Source organism: Solanum dulcamara, chromosome 8 (genome assembly GCF_947179165.1).
Source record: "Solanum dulcamara chromosome 8, daSolDulc1.2, whole genome shotgun sequence".
In the NCBI taxonomy this organism is placed as follows: domain Eukaryota; kingdom Viridiplantae; phylum Streptophyta; class Magnoliopsida; order Solanales; family Solanaceae; genus Solanum; species Solanum dulcamara.
The window spans coordinates 68114086-68130576 of NC_077244.1; the positions used below are offsets into that span (position 1 = coordinate 68114086).

Sequence of the window (16491 nt, forward strand, 5' to 3'; positions counted from 1 at the left end):
GCAAGTCTTAAAGTTATTTTTTAAACTTTTCAAAGTGTTTGACGAATAAAAAAAAGGTAAGATTTATCAAAAGAAATCAAAAATTAAAAGTTCGGTTCTCCTGTTTTATCCTTTTCAACTTAAAAGTCTTTTTTGGCTTTAAAATCACTTTTCTTAAGCCAATTGAAACAGGCTCTTACATTGGTGAGAGTTGAAAATAGGTCAAATGCTGTCAGAATCTTTTTTAACTAAGTTTTGATTTAGCTAAATTATTATACAGTAGATATTAAGAAGGCTATATCAACCAAACAAATTTCATTTATGCATTTGAAATCTGGCTTGTTTTAATTAAATATCTAATACATGTTTTTATTAGACATTTTTAGTTCAAATTTTAAAATTATTTTGTTGCATGTTTTTTAATGTTTATTACATAGATAAGTTAACCACTTAAAATACACTATCTTAACCTCAAGCATACTCCAATTGATTGAGGATGATGTGTATAATTAAAGAAAATGACAAATTTAAATCATGATTAACTTATTTATATAATGGACATTTGAGATTACACGGGAAAGTCGTTTTCAAAATTTAAATAAAAAATCTATATATAATATAAAGCTAGATAAAAGAAAAGTGACGTGGCACCTCTCTTTGGCCAAAGATTCTATTTATCTTTTTTTTTATAATTTTTTTGACAATTTTTTCTATTTATTTATTTTATATTATTATACAAAAATGAATGTGTCAATTACTACTCCATTTATTCATATTCTTTAATATAAAAATTTAATTGTCTTTATTTCCATTACTCCCGTGACTATTGATAATCATAACTCCTAAATCATATTAATGGTCATATTCATGATATCACTTGGTATTTCATATTATGTCCTACAAATAGAGGCATAAGAACATTTTGTTACAAAAGAAATGATCAATTTTATATGTATAGTAAAGTTACGGATTAACTAGGTGAAGCTTGCTCATTTTTTTGGCCAAAAATCGTAGTTTTTTTTATAACTTTATAAAATAATATTTTATAGCTGATATATTGTTTTCAACTTTTTTCCCTATATGAGATTTACTTATATTATTGCAGATGCTTTTTTTTGTTGAATGAAAAATTTTCACCTTCTTCATGATATTCTTTTGATAAACAGATCGAACTTCAATCTAGCAATTTAGTGAGAAAATCTAATCAGATTTCCGTAAGATTATTGGCGAAAAGGTATAATCCTTTTTTTATTTACATGTAAGTTGTATTTTTTTATTACATGAATTTTATTGTAAGAACTTGACAAGAGTTTCAAGTGATGTAAATTTTAGTATATTATGTCCATAAAAGTGTTGAATAAAAAGTTATAATGCAGATACAAAGATAAATCATATAAAATCAAAAAGCTTAATTAAGAAGAAAAAAAATATAGAAGAGGAAAGGTAGCTATTGAAATGTAGGAAAAAAAAGAAGCCAAATCGTTGTGCAAATAAATTTTTCCGTCAAACTTTCCTAATGGCTATACTTTGACCTTTATATAAGTTTTGAGATTGCTTTGTAGGATAGGACGCTTTTTCTCTATGTCAACCTCGAGTTGATCCCAAATTCGCTTTTGCGCCTTTTGCATCACACCGCCAAGGACGCAAAGAGTTTTGGAACCCAGTGCAAGTATTCATTGGATTTATTGTCAAAAGCTGGTCTTTCTGCATGCAAATCCTATAGATTTTTATTGTTTTGCAGGATAAAAAAGGCTCTTTAAATGACCGTTATGATAAATACATTACAAGAGAACAATAATAATTTATATTTATATATAATAACAAACTAGAAATATAAATTTTTCCATCAAATTTTCCTAATGATTATACTTTCACCTTTATATAAGAAGATTGTGGGTTGATTTTATGTATTTTTTTTTAATGTTTAACAATTAAGATCGTAATAATGATGCATTATTTATTTATTTATTTTAGTTCTCAAGATTTCTCTTTCTTTTGTATTTTATATAAAGTTTTAATTGTCAGTAAATTTATAATTTTTTTAGTTCAAAATAGTACTCCCTCTATTCCATATTAACTGAATTTTTAGAACTTTTTTCATTGTTCAAAATAATTGAATTATTCAAAGCTCAAGAGAAATGTTTGAAACTTTTTCCATGTTTACCCTTTCCATTAATGAAGTTTTGTAATTTTCTAGGAATTAAACTACACTACTTACAAAGTTATAATCCAATAAAAGACTCCTTGTATTTATGATTTCACATTTAATCTTTTTTATGAGGTTGATTAAATAAAAAGGTAATAGAGGAAAATATGGTTCAAATTTTGTTCTTGAATGTTTTTCTTAATATGTGTGCATTGAGTAACTTATAAGTTATAACTTTGTAGGACATAATTATCTATTTTTTTTGGCCTTTACTTCCTTGAAAATGTCTAATTATAATTCTTTTTCATGAATTTTCAATTAGAAATCCTTCATTGTAAGCTTTAAATAACAGTAAAATCAACACAATAATGTTTTGAGTCTCTTGAGTTTATCATCTTTATTATAATTCTATATTTAATATGTCAATTAACTGATCATTCATATTCTTTAATGCAAAACTTAATGGTATTTATTTTCATAGCTCTCATAATTTTTATTATCATAACCCCTAAAATAATTAATAGTTATATTCATGATATTATTTGGTATTCATATTATAAAATAAAAGCATTGTAAGACTTTGTAGAAATGATCACATTAGCCTATTAATTTTATATTTTATATTTTTATTTTTTAATGATTAAGACTGTAAGAATAATGTTTAACTATTTATTTACTTTTTGTAGTTCTCTTTATTTTGTATTTTATATAAATTATTTCCTATAAATAGAAGTATTGTAAGACTTTGTAGAAATGAGCACATTAGCCTATTAATTTGTGTTTTTTCCTTTTTTATTTTTTAATGATTAAGATTATAAGAATAATGTTGCATTATTTATTTATTTATTGTAGTTCTCTTTATGATTTCTCTTATTTTGTTTTTTACATAAAAAATTATTATTGTAAGTTTGTATTTTCTTTTGGTCCATAATAGTATTTTGTTCCGTAATAATAACTTATGACTTTGTTGAAAGTCATTTAATTACTAACTAAACGTTTTTCTATATGAAATCAATTACATGTCTGAATAAATATATATTGACATTTTATAATCTTTCATACCCGCGGGAAACATAATTCAATTGTCTAAATAAAATTTGAGCGGTTGCCATATTAACTATTTAATGTCTAGAGGCTAGTGCCCTTGAGGATTGCCACATTAACTATTTAATGGAGATGCTAACCAATGTGAAATTAAATTTACTTTTCTAAACTTGCATTTACCAAATGTTGGTGTAACCACAACATCTTGCAAGGGTAAAGGCATGCCTATACATTCCCAAGAGATATATGGCAAACCTAGAACATTTTGCACTAATGGTAATTACACATATAAGTATTACACAACCATAGATTTCGGATGCTTTGTTCTACAGGGTAGCAAGTTCCCTGCTAATGGAACTCACCATCAAAGCTGAAGTAGCGGCAGAGCCATAACGACACCAAAAATTGATACTAGCAACAGCAACAACCAAGTTGGCAAAGATTTCCTCCGTTGGATTTCCATGTCCTTACGGGGCTCTACTCTATTCAAACCATCCAATAAGGGTGTGCAATTTTCCGCTTGAGTTGGCATGGATGACACTTGCTCCTGAACAGAATGCACCAGGAGCTGCTGCTCTTCATACTCCTCCACATATTCTGGAAACAATTTTCTAAAGGCAGGGCTGTCATAAAAAAATAGTGAGTTAACTGGGATCAAATAGAAGGTGCAGTTAAAACAATTGACAATATTATGAAAATAGTAGATCAATTATCATAGAAGGGGAGCCTTGGAGTAACTGGTAAAGTTGCTGCCATGTGACCAGGAGGTCACGGGTTCAAACCTTGAAAACAGCCTCTGGCAGAAATGCAAGGTAAGGCTGCGTACAACAGACCCTTGTGGTCGGGCCCTTCCCCGGACCCTGCGCATAGCGGGAGCTTAAGTGCACCGGGCTGCCCTTTTTTTTTTAGTAGATCAATTATCATGTAACAGATGTTGTACTGCATGAACGATACAGCTTAATGCAATTATCTGCAATAAATACAAGGTATGCAGCGTCAAACTCGTAGTTGACCCACTTTTTACAATTGAAAGCAAGAGAAGCCTTAGCAAGCTTCTGTTTCTCAGCAACTGTTGTTGTTACACTGCCTGTGGTAGAGCTGGTGTCCATCTGCAGGATGGGAGACATAAATGTTGCCACTAATGCAAATGAATGTTTGGGAAGCAAAAAGAGATTTTGAACTATAGGATGTAGAATATTTCATGGATTTAGTCGTCTATGGTTTTCAAGATAACTACAATAAGCATTGTGGATAATGCAGGCTTAATATGACCTATTATTCAGCTTACTAAAATATAGTGGATGGGGTTCCATATTTGAAATGATCCATGTTACGGAACCAAGACAACCTATCTTACTAATAATAAGAAGGGGCTAAGGGCTTCCAACATAACTAGAAGCTTCTTGAAGTCTCTATTTAGCAAACGGAGACGGAGAGGAACAACAAAGTCGGAAAAAAATTAAGTGCAGCCATGGATTCTTTTCTAACCAAAAATAGGTACTATTATACAATCACAGAAAGAAGATACAAATTAATCCACCACAGGGTCTCTTCACATCTCCCCCTCTCTCTCTATGTGTGTGTGTGTGTGGGAGGGGGGGGGGGGGGGGCAGGAGGAGAGGCTGGAAAGACAGTAAGAATGCTTAAGTGACAGTGTCAAGAAGCAGTAACCATTTCTAAAGATAGAAAAGAGAAAGGCATCCTCACAGACGGGGTGGATAACTGGGAGGGTTAGTGCAGTTTTCTAAGCAGACAAAGGGCAATATAGGAAGAATTCAAGGCAGCCCCCACCTCTCTGTTGCACCATTCGAAGGTGGTATGGTAAATAGGTCCTGATGTAGTGGGATGAGATAGGATTAATTTCAGCCTATAGCTGGTGAGTTCAAAATAAGGACCTTATTTTGTTTAGTGCTGCTTGATGCGTAAAGACAGAAGAACCTAACTGTCCTACACATGAAAGAAATGAGCATTAACTAAAAAAAGAGCACAACCCAAAAAATAAATCAGTAATGAAAAGGAAAGCAGGTCCTTTACCATAAAAGAGAGCAGTCCAGTGAGTATGCTGCAGGAAAGTGAAGGAAGATCAATCCAAATGAATAAATATGAGTATGAAGCCAAAATAATAATGGTAAATTTTCAACTTATTTCGGAAAACAAAAAAAAACAAACAGGTTTTTGCTACTTTGTTCTGAATAGTAATCAGAAAAATATTTCATATCACATTTTTGTTATACAAAAAGTGGAAATAATTTTGGTGGGCAAAATAAAGATTTTCAGATAAATTTGATTGAAAAAGATGAGAGCTGTGGGGTGGTGAGGGGGACAAATGAGTGGAAAAGGTAGGGTGAAGGGGATTCCTGCTTGGGGGCTTTGTATGGGTAGCGGTGAGGTGGAAGTTCGAGGGGAAGTGGTTCTGAAAACCAACGTTTTATTTATTCATCTTTTAAATGCTGAAAACCAAATTTGATAAATGAAGTGAACACATTTTTTCTCAGAAAAAAAGAAGTGAAACAATTATTTTCACAGTAATACAGGTTTTATTTTGAACAAACTCGCCTTGTTCTAACATACTCAGAAATAAAAATGGAGAAAAATAAAATTCTTGTACCAAGAAAGCCCTAAAGTAACTATTGCCAGATAAATCACCATATGTTTTACTCTTTGATAAGTATATTGTAAGTTATTACCTTGACACAGACCACATCGGGTTCCAGCTCTCTGGGTGAACTGTGAAGCAATATGGCAAAACGAAGGTCAGGAACACCGAATTCAAAACAACAGATAATAGTAACTATAATGCACTCTATAAACACTTACAATCACTCATAGATAAACAAATTTTCTTTTGCGTCATAAACCTTCCATTTGGAGTAACCATGCTACAGACAAAGCAAACATAGTTGATGTGATCCAAAAACCAAAAAAGAAAAGCCTTACAGAGACACATTGCTCAAAGAGTAGAAACAAGTCTGGGATAATCAAAACTCATCTGAATATAGATTACCTGATTCCAGGAGGTTTAAATGGATATTCTGGAGGAAACTTGATCTTACCATAATATAATCCACCTTATTATTGGAGTTGGCAACATTTCACAAGCAACAACCAAAAGATAGACTAACTCAGAGAATAACAACTGAGTATTCAAAGGTGATAAAAAGATTGTCAAAGGACAAGGTTTGGGAAGAAAGGTGCATCACATTACAGTATAAGTGCATTGTCAAAATAAATATCAAAGGTAGTTAGAGAAAGTAGAAACCTGCAAAGGGTGTTCCTTCATTCCCCTCCAAAACATAATCTGGACATGAGATTTGGGTAAAAGTCGGAAGATTAGGAAAAGCAAAGCAAACAGGTAATGAGTCATCTGACGAAAAGAAGCTAAAAGTATAGCACATTGGCAAGTAAGCCTAGTAATATATGTACTAGAAGAAGAGCATCAGATGATACATGACAATTTTATTCCTTTATCACCATTTCATTTAGGAGTTTTGTGTCAATTTCGCTCCTTATTAGACTGCCTTACAATAGTTTATTTAGATGCATGGGGCACAAACAAGTGAAAACAAAAATTCATGCAAAGGAGGTATCAAAAGGAAAGGAATAAGATAGTCTGCTTATTTGGGAAAAAGAAAAGGAACTAGACAAAGTTCATGAAAACCAATATGTTCTACTAAATATATTGACAAATACAGGTTGAGAGAACAAGCAGCAGGGACTTACGCCACTCAAGAATATCATTTGGAGAAGGGCGGGCCACAACATGGGAGACAGGTTCCTGCACTATCACAAGCTTCATCACTTTCTGAGGATTCAGATCAGAGTATAAATGTCCAAACATACATCGGGAAGAAGAGTCCAATTAACAAAGGCACAGTAGTTGTTGTCCAATACCAATAAGTCCACGAAAAAAAAAATTAGGTCCTAGTTGTATAGGAAATAATAATAGAAGTGCCATGCTTTCACCTCTGACAATCAGGCAGAGAAAAGCAAAGAACTTCAACTAAATTAACAAATGTTAAGCTACAATAAATTCCAAGTGGTAATGTCATGAGGGGCAAGAAGATGAAAGTCACAACTAGAGTTCATAATATGTAAGATCCAATGTGGTTAACCTGCACTTTAAGTAGCACCTCTGACATATTCATTTTCATGGGAAGTAAAGGTAGCTGCCTTGTAATGCAACAAATTTATGTATAATACATTCACCGAAGGAACAAAGATACATACTTTACAAAGTGCTCTATATTCCTTCTGGAGTCGCTTTACACATGCCTTTTCTGCCAGGTCTAAGCTTCAAAATGCAGGGAAACTACAGGATGATACTTGGAGTTTCACTTATTCTCTACAAGTAAACATATGAGATTTTGAATTAAAAAACAAAAAATTTAAAGTAAAGGGAAAAAAATTAAGAATGACGTGGGTATATGATTCTTAAAAACATAGCCAAAGAAAAATTAAGTCAATATCAATCAGTGCAGAAACATAAAGAAAAAGAGGCTAAAGGATATAATCTTATCCTCCAGCTAAGCATGGTCATCAATTCCACAAGAACAAACACTTAGAAAGTGGTGAAGCCAGGAACTGAAGAGGGAAGGAACTTATTTATAGAAGGATTAATATGAATTTTCAGAAGTTAGAGGGACATCAGTAGATTTCTAAGGAACCTCCGAACTTCCCAAAATCCCAAACGATAAAATGCTGTAATCTTGAATTTTTGGGTGACGGGTGCTGCTCATCTTCTCCCCAATAAAATTCACCAGGTACATCGTCCAGGCAAAGCAGCGAACTTTTTTATCTTTACCAGAGAGAGAGTCTTTCTACAATAGAATTGAATTTTGTTTTGATTTGTTGGAAAAGAAATTAGCTATCTGTTGAGAGGTCTGTGTATGTTCTTAATATGAGGGATCAACACCTTTCAATTCCCTTCTCTTCAGCACTCAAGGGAAAAATATCTAGACATACTTGAATAGAAGTATAACAATATATAATAAACCAGCTATTCGAGCATCATAGTGTATGAATTGTGTCTCAAAACAATCATATTAGAGGATAAACATGTGGACTTAGAATCATTGGTGAGCTATAAAATACGATTGGAGCCACTCTACAGCTTGGCTGAAGCAGTTGATGTCCATCTTTTCTACACAGAAATCTGTTGCATGTGAAAAAGTACAAAGCCAAGAAATGCATGATCTGTTATCACACATGACATTTTGGTGAACCTAAGTCTTTCAAACTATCTGAGAACCAAAAATTTAATTATTCACAATATTTTATAGTGAAAACAATCAAATATACCCTTGTACTATTCGAAATAGTTCAATATAACCTCCCTCTGATGAGTACCATTCAACTACGACCCTACCCTTATATTTTGCCACTAACACCTTGTTTGGATGGTTGTTACTTATTGTATTGTTAGTTTAAATATAATGTTTGTTTTGATTGTTACTTAAATTTTATCGTATCGTACCATTTAAATTCATCGTTAGGGAACGACAAAAAGTCTTATTTTGTATAATGACCGCTTTGGTGTGATCACGTTGTTACCTTAATATTTTATTCTCATTTTATCTTTACTTTTTATTTGATAATCTTATTATATTCTTTACACTACCGTTTCATAGTAGCTTTACCCCGTGCTATACTTTTCTTGTAGGTATATCATTCAAATTGTTGATGTGTGACATTATGTAACAATAGATGTATCGTATTGTATAGTTTGGATAGATTGTATCGTTCTTTGTCGTTACATAATGTGACACGTCAATGATTTAAATGATAAATCTATAAGAAAAGTAGCATAGGAAAAGAATAAAATAGAATTATTAAATAATAAATAAAGACAAAACGAAATAAAAATATATATTGAGAACAATGCCATTATACGAAATAAGACTTTTCATCACTACCTAATAATGAATTTACACGATACAATAAAATAAAATTTAAGTCACACTCAAAACAAGCATGATATTTAAACTAATAGTACAATGGGTAACAACCATCCAAACAACGTGTAATTTGCCCCTAATTTAGACAAAGGGACACTAGGCAAGCTCAAAAGCAAAGAACCTATCCCCGAATTTTAGATTACAACTCATACCCGACCCGAAACCATTTACTTCGTTTATTTTCACTTGTTCTCGTTTCCTTCCAACCTCCATCAATGGAACCCTCTTCTCTCTCTCTCTCTCTCCATTCTACTTTCTCTCGGCAATCACATACAATAACAGAAAAAGTCATTTATACTTAAGACATCTGAATTATATGACTATATATTCAATCTAATGCAGAATTTATAGCAAAATTCACCAAATTAGATTGCAAAATAACCGACAATTAGAGAGTTGAAGTGAAGGAAAGTGTAGGTACAAAGAGATTACCGCACTGAAAAGGGAATTGAAATTGAGAATCTCAAATCCCCAACTGGAGCTTTGACCCTTTATTGAAGTTTCTCTGACTCTTCTTCTGCAGCCCACATTAGTACCTTTTTCCTATTTGATAAAATATTGATGAAAAATGTATTTGTTTTAGATTCAACATTTCCCTCATAGTATATGATATTGAGAAAAATGTTGAATTTAAAGTTAGTGGTCATTAATATTTTATTAACGACGCCTATTTTATCACTCATTAAACACAACTAGAAACATGATATATAAAAAAAATTAATTTGAAGCATGCAAATCTTGAAATGTTTCAATAATAATGATCATATTAAGAAATTGCAATAGCACTGGTAAAATAAGAAATTTGACTCGATTAAAACATAGCGTGCTATAGCACTGCTAGAAAGAACAGTTGAACTGTCATTGGCCTGGGGTTAACAAAAAAAAATTCTTTATCCTTTAGATCTGAAAATTTTGTTTTATTTTATCATCACTCCTTCTTTTTCTTTTGAAGTAACATTATTAATTAAATGCTATTAGCTAAAGTCTTTAAGTTGCTCAGGCTATTAAAAATAATAATTGAGGCACCTGTATTGAAACATTCGAAAATTCAGGAAGAATTCAATATGCACCTAACGGGATTATTGAATAATCATCGCAACATAGAGGTTTAGGCAATGCTGATGTTGGCATTACAAAACACATATGTTGTTAATAAAATGGGTCAAATCTACGCTTAAAAATCAACAAACTTCCATATCGATTTGATCCATTTTTAACTTAGGGAATAAGACTAAAATTCATCCTAAACTATCAGAAATGGAATAATTTTACCGTTATTTACATATAGTGCAAATATACTCCTACCATTAATAAAATGTGTCACATCTATATCAAAAATTAGAATATCTTTAATTACATTTTTTCTGTGCGATGCGGCAAAGGGTGATGTTCCTTCATTCTCTTGGGACATGCCTATTTTATATGCAAACGCAAAATCAACATGAGCCAAGATTTTATTATGATTCTTAATTTGTTACAATAAATTTTTTGTCATGTTCAACCTTTCAAAAAAGTAAGAGCTCATCGGAAGTCAGTAACAAGCAGAGTAAAAAAGGTGGATAAAACTCACATAAGCAGAGGGAGAATATTAAATCTTGATGTCAAACATAAGGCATAAATGACTCAACATATCGATACAAAATTGATCAAAAAACATGATTGTGAATGTGTTTAACTTTCAAACTTTTGATGACATTATAAAAAAGTAGAGCAGAACAAGACTTTATAATAAAGAGTTTGATACTATATCTAAAATTCCAAATCAAAGATTTTTATAAAATCAAGAGAATTACCGATTCAAAACTGGTGATCACTCTGTCCATACAACGTATTGTCCAACAAAGGAAAATTGCAAATCTCAAGCTCTAAGAGATTTGCCGCTGCTGATGAGATGAAGCGAGAAGAAAAGATATGAAAGAACTTAGAACTATTGTTTCAATATATAGACATCCAACTTTTTAAATATGGAAAATCATTTAATATATAACCAACTTTTTTATCGTCATAGAAGATATCACATGTACACGTGACATATTTTCATTGACCTTTGATTTGATAAGCATATTATGTCATTTTGACACGTGACATAATTTCATTGACTCTTTGAAGTGACTTTGTGTACCACGTCATTTCACACGTAGCACTAAACTAGATTTCTAGAAATAATTTCAACTTGAAACTATTGACACTAGATGGCCTAAGAAGGTTAAAAGACATTTTTTTTAGCCTTTTTAATATAATTTCATTTTGTAGCCCTTTTCAGCTAATTCCAACATAACTTACTATATATAAGAGTCTAGTCGAAGCAGCTCTTGGTCGACATGCTTGCTTGCCGACCAAGGGGCAATTTGGGTATATCAAAAATTAATTGCTCTGAATGTCTTGTACTAAATACCGTTATTGTTATATTATTTCTTTGTTGGACAAAAAAGCCAAGCACATTTCTTTATTTATTCATCTGTCCTCTCTAAAAGAGTACTACTGCCTTGACTTGTGGACCCCAAACTGTGCACATATAACTTCTGTGGTACGCGCCACCTGCTTCTTCAATTGCTGAAAGTGTGGTCTTTATTCAAATTTCTATGGCATGTAGTTGTAATTTTTTTAAAATTTATTCATCCAAAAGAATAGGGCCCACTAAAGTTTTGCTTGACAACTCTTGCTCTTTTTTGGTCTTTCTCCTTCTTCTTTTTTGATTCAAAAGATAGATATTATAACTTAAAGCAAGAAAGGTCTGTTGCATGCAACAGAATTACAGTATGTTGCGGACGTGATAGGATCATTGTTAGAGTCATTACAAACATTAGTTTTCCTTAAATACATAGTTCTCAGAATGTCTGCTCAGAGTGTGCTATTCACAAACATTGAGGGAACTATCAAAAAGTTGGGCCTTCCAAAAACTGTGCACTTCAGGCCTTCCTTTCTCTAAGCAAATCCGCCACCTTATTTTGTTCCATGAACGTGTGCACGGGTAAAGTTACTTTCAGCTTCTTTATTAATGACCTGCATTCATAAATCAAGTTGTTATAGAGGGGATAACCATGTTGTAGTGAGTTAATAGCCTCTAATGATTCTAGATTGATATCTAAAGAACTGAGGTTGTTGGAGATGGCCATAACTAATCCTTGTCTAAGGACTCGAAGTTCAGCTAGGAGAGGAGTAACATTGGCCTCCTTACTGATGAAGCCTATTATCCAATCACCCTTATGGTTCCTAATGACTCCTCCCAATCCTCCACACCTAGGGCTATTCTTGATAGCACCATCAGTGTTAAGATTGTATCTTCCTTTATCATGTGGCTCTCATTTGACTAGGATGTTGCCTTTGGGCTTACTAGGAGTTGAAACATTCTCGATTGTGAGGTGGTATTCAGATGGTTGGTTAATGGTATTTCTGAATGAAATTTCATCCTTCCTTTTGTTGAAGAGATTATGATTCCTTTGGATCCAAATGGTCCATAAGCAAAAAGGAAGGATGTTACCCCAGGTCAAGAAATTATTGAAGTCTTTATTCTTCATTATTTCCGAACAATTGGTCTAGTCATTTTGGGAGAGGTTGGTGATGTTAAGCTTGTGAGTGGAGGTATTTATGGTTAGGAGATATTTCCATAAGATGGTAGCTTGGGGGCATCTAAGGAAGATGTGCTCAATGTCTTCCACAGGATGGTTACAGTGGTGACATAAGGGGTTAACATTAATTCCTATCCTATTGAGGTAGGAGGATGTTGGGAGTCTTTTATGTTGCATAAGCCAGAGGAAGGTTTTAATCTTGTTTGGACATTTCAAAGCCCAGATCCGGTGAAAATCATGATTTGGAAGGGTGGAAGGGTAACTTTGCAATTGGTTTTGGATGAGGGAGTAGGCACTATTAGTAGAGAACTTGCCATTACTGGTTAAGTCCCACACTAGAGTGTCTTTATTGGGATTGTCCTGAATAAGGTGGGTGGACTTTGTTATATCCCATATTTTCATATGTCGATTCATTCGGAATAGAATCGACTCAAGTTAAAGACGAGATCATTTTTGGACACGAAGTAGAAATCTTTAATTTCCAATCCTAATTAGAAAATATTTTGAAGATTTGGAGTTCATTTAATTAGGATTAGATGACTAAATAAGAGTTAGTGATTGATTAAATTAATTAGCCTAAGTACTTGTGTGGTCCCCACCCAAATTAGTTAATTAATAAAATGGATAGATTCTAGTTAATTAATAAAATAGATAGAAGACATGTAGAGGATGTCACGTAGAAGTCTAGGGGCTACCTATAGAAAGAATTTAAAGACTAAGTCTTAAAGGACAATGCTGAAAAATATTTCATTCTTCTTCTTGACCAAATTAACTTAGAGAGAGAAGTGAGGGTTGTAGAGAAAGAGGGTCTCGGCCAAGGCTTAGGTTTGAGGGAAAAAATAAAGGGTCAAGTGTGGTTATTTTTCATGTGGATGGCAGCAAGGATGGAGTATTTAGGGCTGCAAAAATTTTGATGAATCAAGTCCTCAAGTTCAAGCAAATTGTGTCCTTATAGCTTAAGGTAAGATTCAATCTTTCTTTTACACATTTTGGAGGTAATTTGAACTCGTATGAGTTGGTAAATGTATGATGAATGTATAAAATTATGATCATTGATGATGGAAGCAGGTGGGAGACGTTGGGGGCTATTTGCTGTAGAAAAATGGTGAATTAATTTTGCTTAGTATTTTGATTGTTAATGTTATGGATTCTATGAAGGTAATTAGTGGTTAAAGTTGAAGTTGTAATTGTTTGTGGGCTATTGTAGAACTTGGTGTAACATTAACATGGTTTTCTTGCAATTAAATGGGTAATGTTGCTGTCATGGGGCTACTGTTATATGTCATTAAATTAGATGAGAAGATTGTATGAAATAACATATAAAAATTGGAGGTGGTTTGATTGGCATGTTGTAGGTGCTCATAAGGTTTTTGAGCATCTTTATATGGTTAATTATTGGTCTGTTATAAATTATTTTGATAAGATGTGGTGGCTATAACCTATTAAGAGTAATTCAGCAGCACCGTAGTCGTCATGTAGATAACTAACGAAAGTCGAAGGTTATGTAGGTTGTTCAGGGTATTTTTGAATATCATTTTGGCTTGTTTTGACATGACATTTGAATGTGTGATTGTTGATATTTCTTGGTGATTGTATGACTGGTTTGGAAGTGGGAAAAATGAGTGGTATAGGGGAGGTGCTATCCAACTTTTTTTAGAAATAACCGACTAACGATAAATTACGTTTTATACCTTTCCATAGCTTAAATATAGTGCTTAACATTTTAATATAGTTTGAGACAATATTGGGAAGCATCTACATATTGTGTGCAAGTAAACGCTAAAGGTATGTAAAGCTAACCTTTCTTTTTTTGGCATGATCCATATGAAACAAACTGACGACGAATGTATAAATTCCAAAGAAAGCTCTTATTCTTAAATACACTAGGATGACTAATGATCTTGATTTCTAAAACTTATGTCAATATGTTTGATACATGTGTATGACTCTAGTCATTCTATTTTAGTGCAATTCATATTTTGGTATAATTCATATTCTGGTATACTTCATATTTGGTATAATTCATAATGATGATCAAAGGGTACTTAAAATGACTACTATCTTGATTTTTATTTTGATTAGTCCATTAAGTATCATATGATGATCAAATTACACATGATTTCTAATGATACCCTATTCGTGCATATTGTTATTGTATTATCCACTGAGTCTTATGATAGGCCGGGTATGTTATCATGTATGGATTTCACTACATTATTCATCAAGTCCCTTACTAGAGGGTCGGGTATGTGATATGATAATATGATGATATGATTATGGCACCGAGTCCCATGACGGGCCAGGTATGATATATGTGTACACAACTTTATTCACCGAGTTCCATAATAGATTGGGTACAGTATATGACCATGATATGTATGACTTTATTTATAAAATACAAGTATAGTGATTTCTTGATTTTTATACTTGTCTCCTGAATCTCTATTTCAAATGTGATCTCTTTTATGGTATTTTATGCTTTATATACTCGGTACATATTTTATACTGACCCCCTCTCTTCGGGGGGAGGGGAGGGTTGCATTTCATGTCCGCAGATACAGATACTCATTTTGGAGATCCGCTAGCTTAGGATTTCCACTCAGCTGTTTTGGAGTGCTCCATTATTCTGGAGCATAGACTTTTGATACTGATCTCTTGATGTATATATTTGTTTATCCAGGGGTGTGGTGGGGCCCTGTCCCGCCATATGCTACTGTTAATACTCTTAGAGGCCTGTAGACATATGTGGATTGTATATAGATATTATCCAGCTGTGCTAGTATGACTTATATTTTGGAACATTCCCTTTCGTATTGGCAGCTTTGTCGGCTTACATACTATTTTATCTTATATTTTGATAATGATGACTCCCTATGAGACATATGGTTTTGGTATGCATATATATATGTGTGTGTGACATTTTTGAGATGATGCTCCATCCGTATAAATTCCGTGTCATGTTAGTGTTGATCGATTAGAAATAACAGGTGTGTATATGAGTATCCAGTTCGGAAACCAGTCATGGCCTACAGGGTTGGATCATGACAGCCTTAATATTGACTTTAAGTCTTCGGGAAGGGTGAAAGAGATGCCTTCCAGATCCCATTCCCTATTGCTTATCATATCACATACTTTGATGTTATCTTCTCCAGCTTGGAGAAGACCCTGGATTGTACTTCTAATGGTGTCATGGTGAGGTATTCACTTTTGAGTAAAGAAATTTGCATTGGTACCCTTATGGATAATCCACCTATGCCCTTCAGTGCTATCATTCCATCATTCCATAACACACTTTCAGGTTCTAGAGATTGATTTGTTTCTCCAAATAATAGTGTGATTGGAATATTTGTTATGGAGGATTCCACCCAAAAGTTTGTTACGATTATTGTGGGCTCTCCATGCTAGGCTAACATGTAATGACTTGTTCTTTAGCTCAGTCTTCTATAATCCTAGTCCTCCATGATTCTTTGGTCTAGCTAAAGTGTCCAGTTTAGTAAATGGAGCTTTTTCTTTTCTGTGTTGGTTTCCCAGACAAAGTTTCTTTGGATTTTATCAATAATCTTGCTAGTTTTGGTAGAAAGCTTGATCTACGCATAATATGATCGGGAATGGTACTGAGGGAGATGACTTTAGTTTGAATAATTCTTCCACTAATATTAAGGAAATTGGTCTTCCAACCAGCAAGCTTATTGTTCATAGAGTCAATGATGGATTAGAAATTATTGTGGGCAAATATTTTATGAAAGATAAGGAATCCTAGGTACTTTCCAAAGGTCTTACTTGTTTGAATTTTCAAGAT

General features: G+C 33.0%; 1 protein-coding gene across 1 annotated transcript; it reads right to left on the reverse strand.

Moving 5' to 3' along the window:
• Window positions 1-3314: 3314 nt before the first annotated feature.
• Window positions 3315-9685, reverse strand: LOC129901651 (ubiquitin-conjugating enzyme E2 34-like). Its single transcript, XM_055976898.1, has 10 exons — window positions 9556-9685; window positions 7397-7511; window positions 6890-6949; window positions 6429-6467; window positions 6174-6237; window positions 5987-6048; window positions 5857-5896; window positions 5204-5231; window positions 4187-4278; window positions 3315-3792 (listed from the first exon to the last, which is right to left on the reverse strand). Coding segments are annotated over exons 2-10 (645 nt in total). The 5' UTR covers window positions 7398-7511; window positions 9556-9685; the 3' UTR covers window positions 3315-3533.
• Between the last annotated feature and the right edge of the window lie 6806 nt (window positions 9686-16491).

Coding starts and splice junctions, on each gene's coding strand:
- LOC129901651 (XM_055976898.1), bottom strand. Junction 6,468..6,889: donor AAATGATATTCTTGAGTGGC/GTAAGTCCCTGC, acceptor TCTCATGTCCAG/ATTATGTTTTGGAGGGGAAT. Junction 6,238..6,428: donor TGAAGGAACACCCTTTGCAG/GTTTCTACTTTC, acceptor TCCAATAATAAG/GTGGATTATATTATGGTAAG.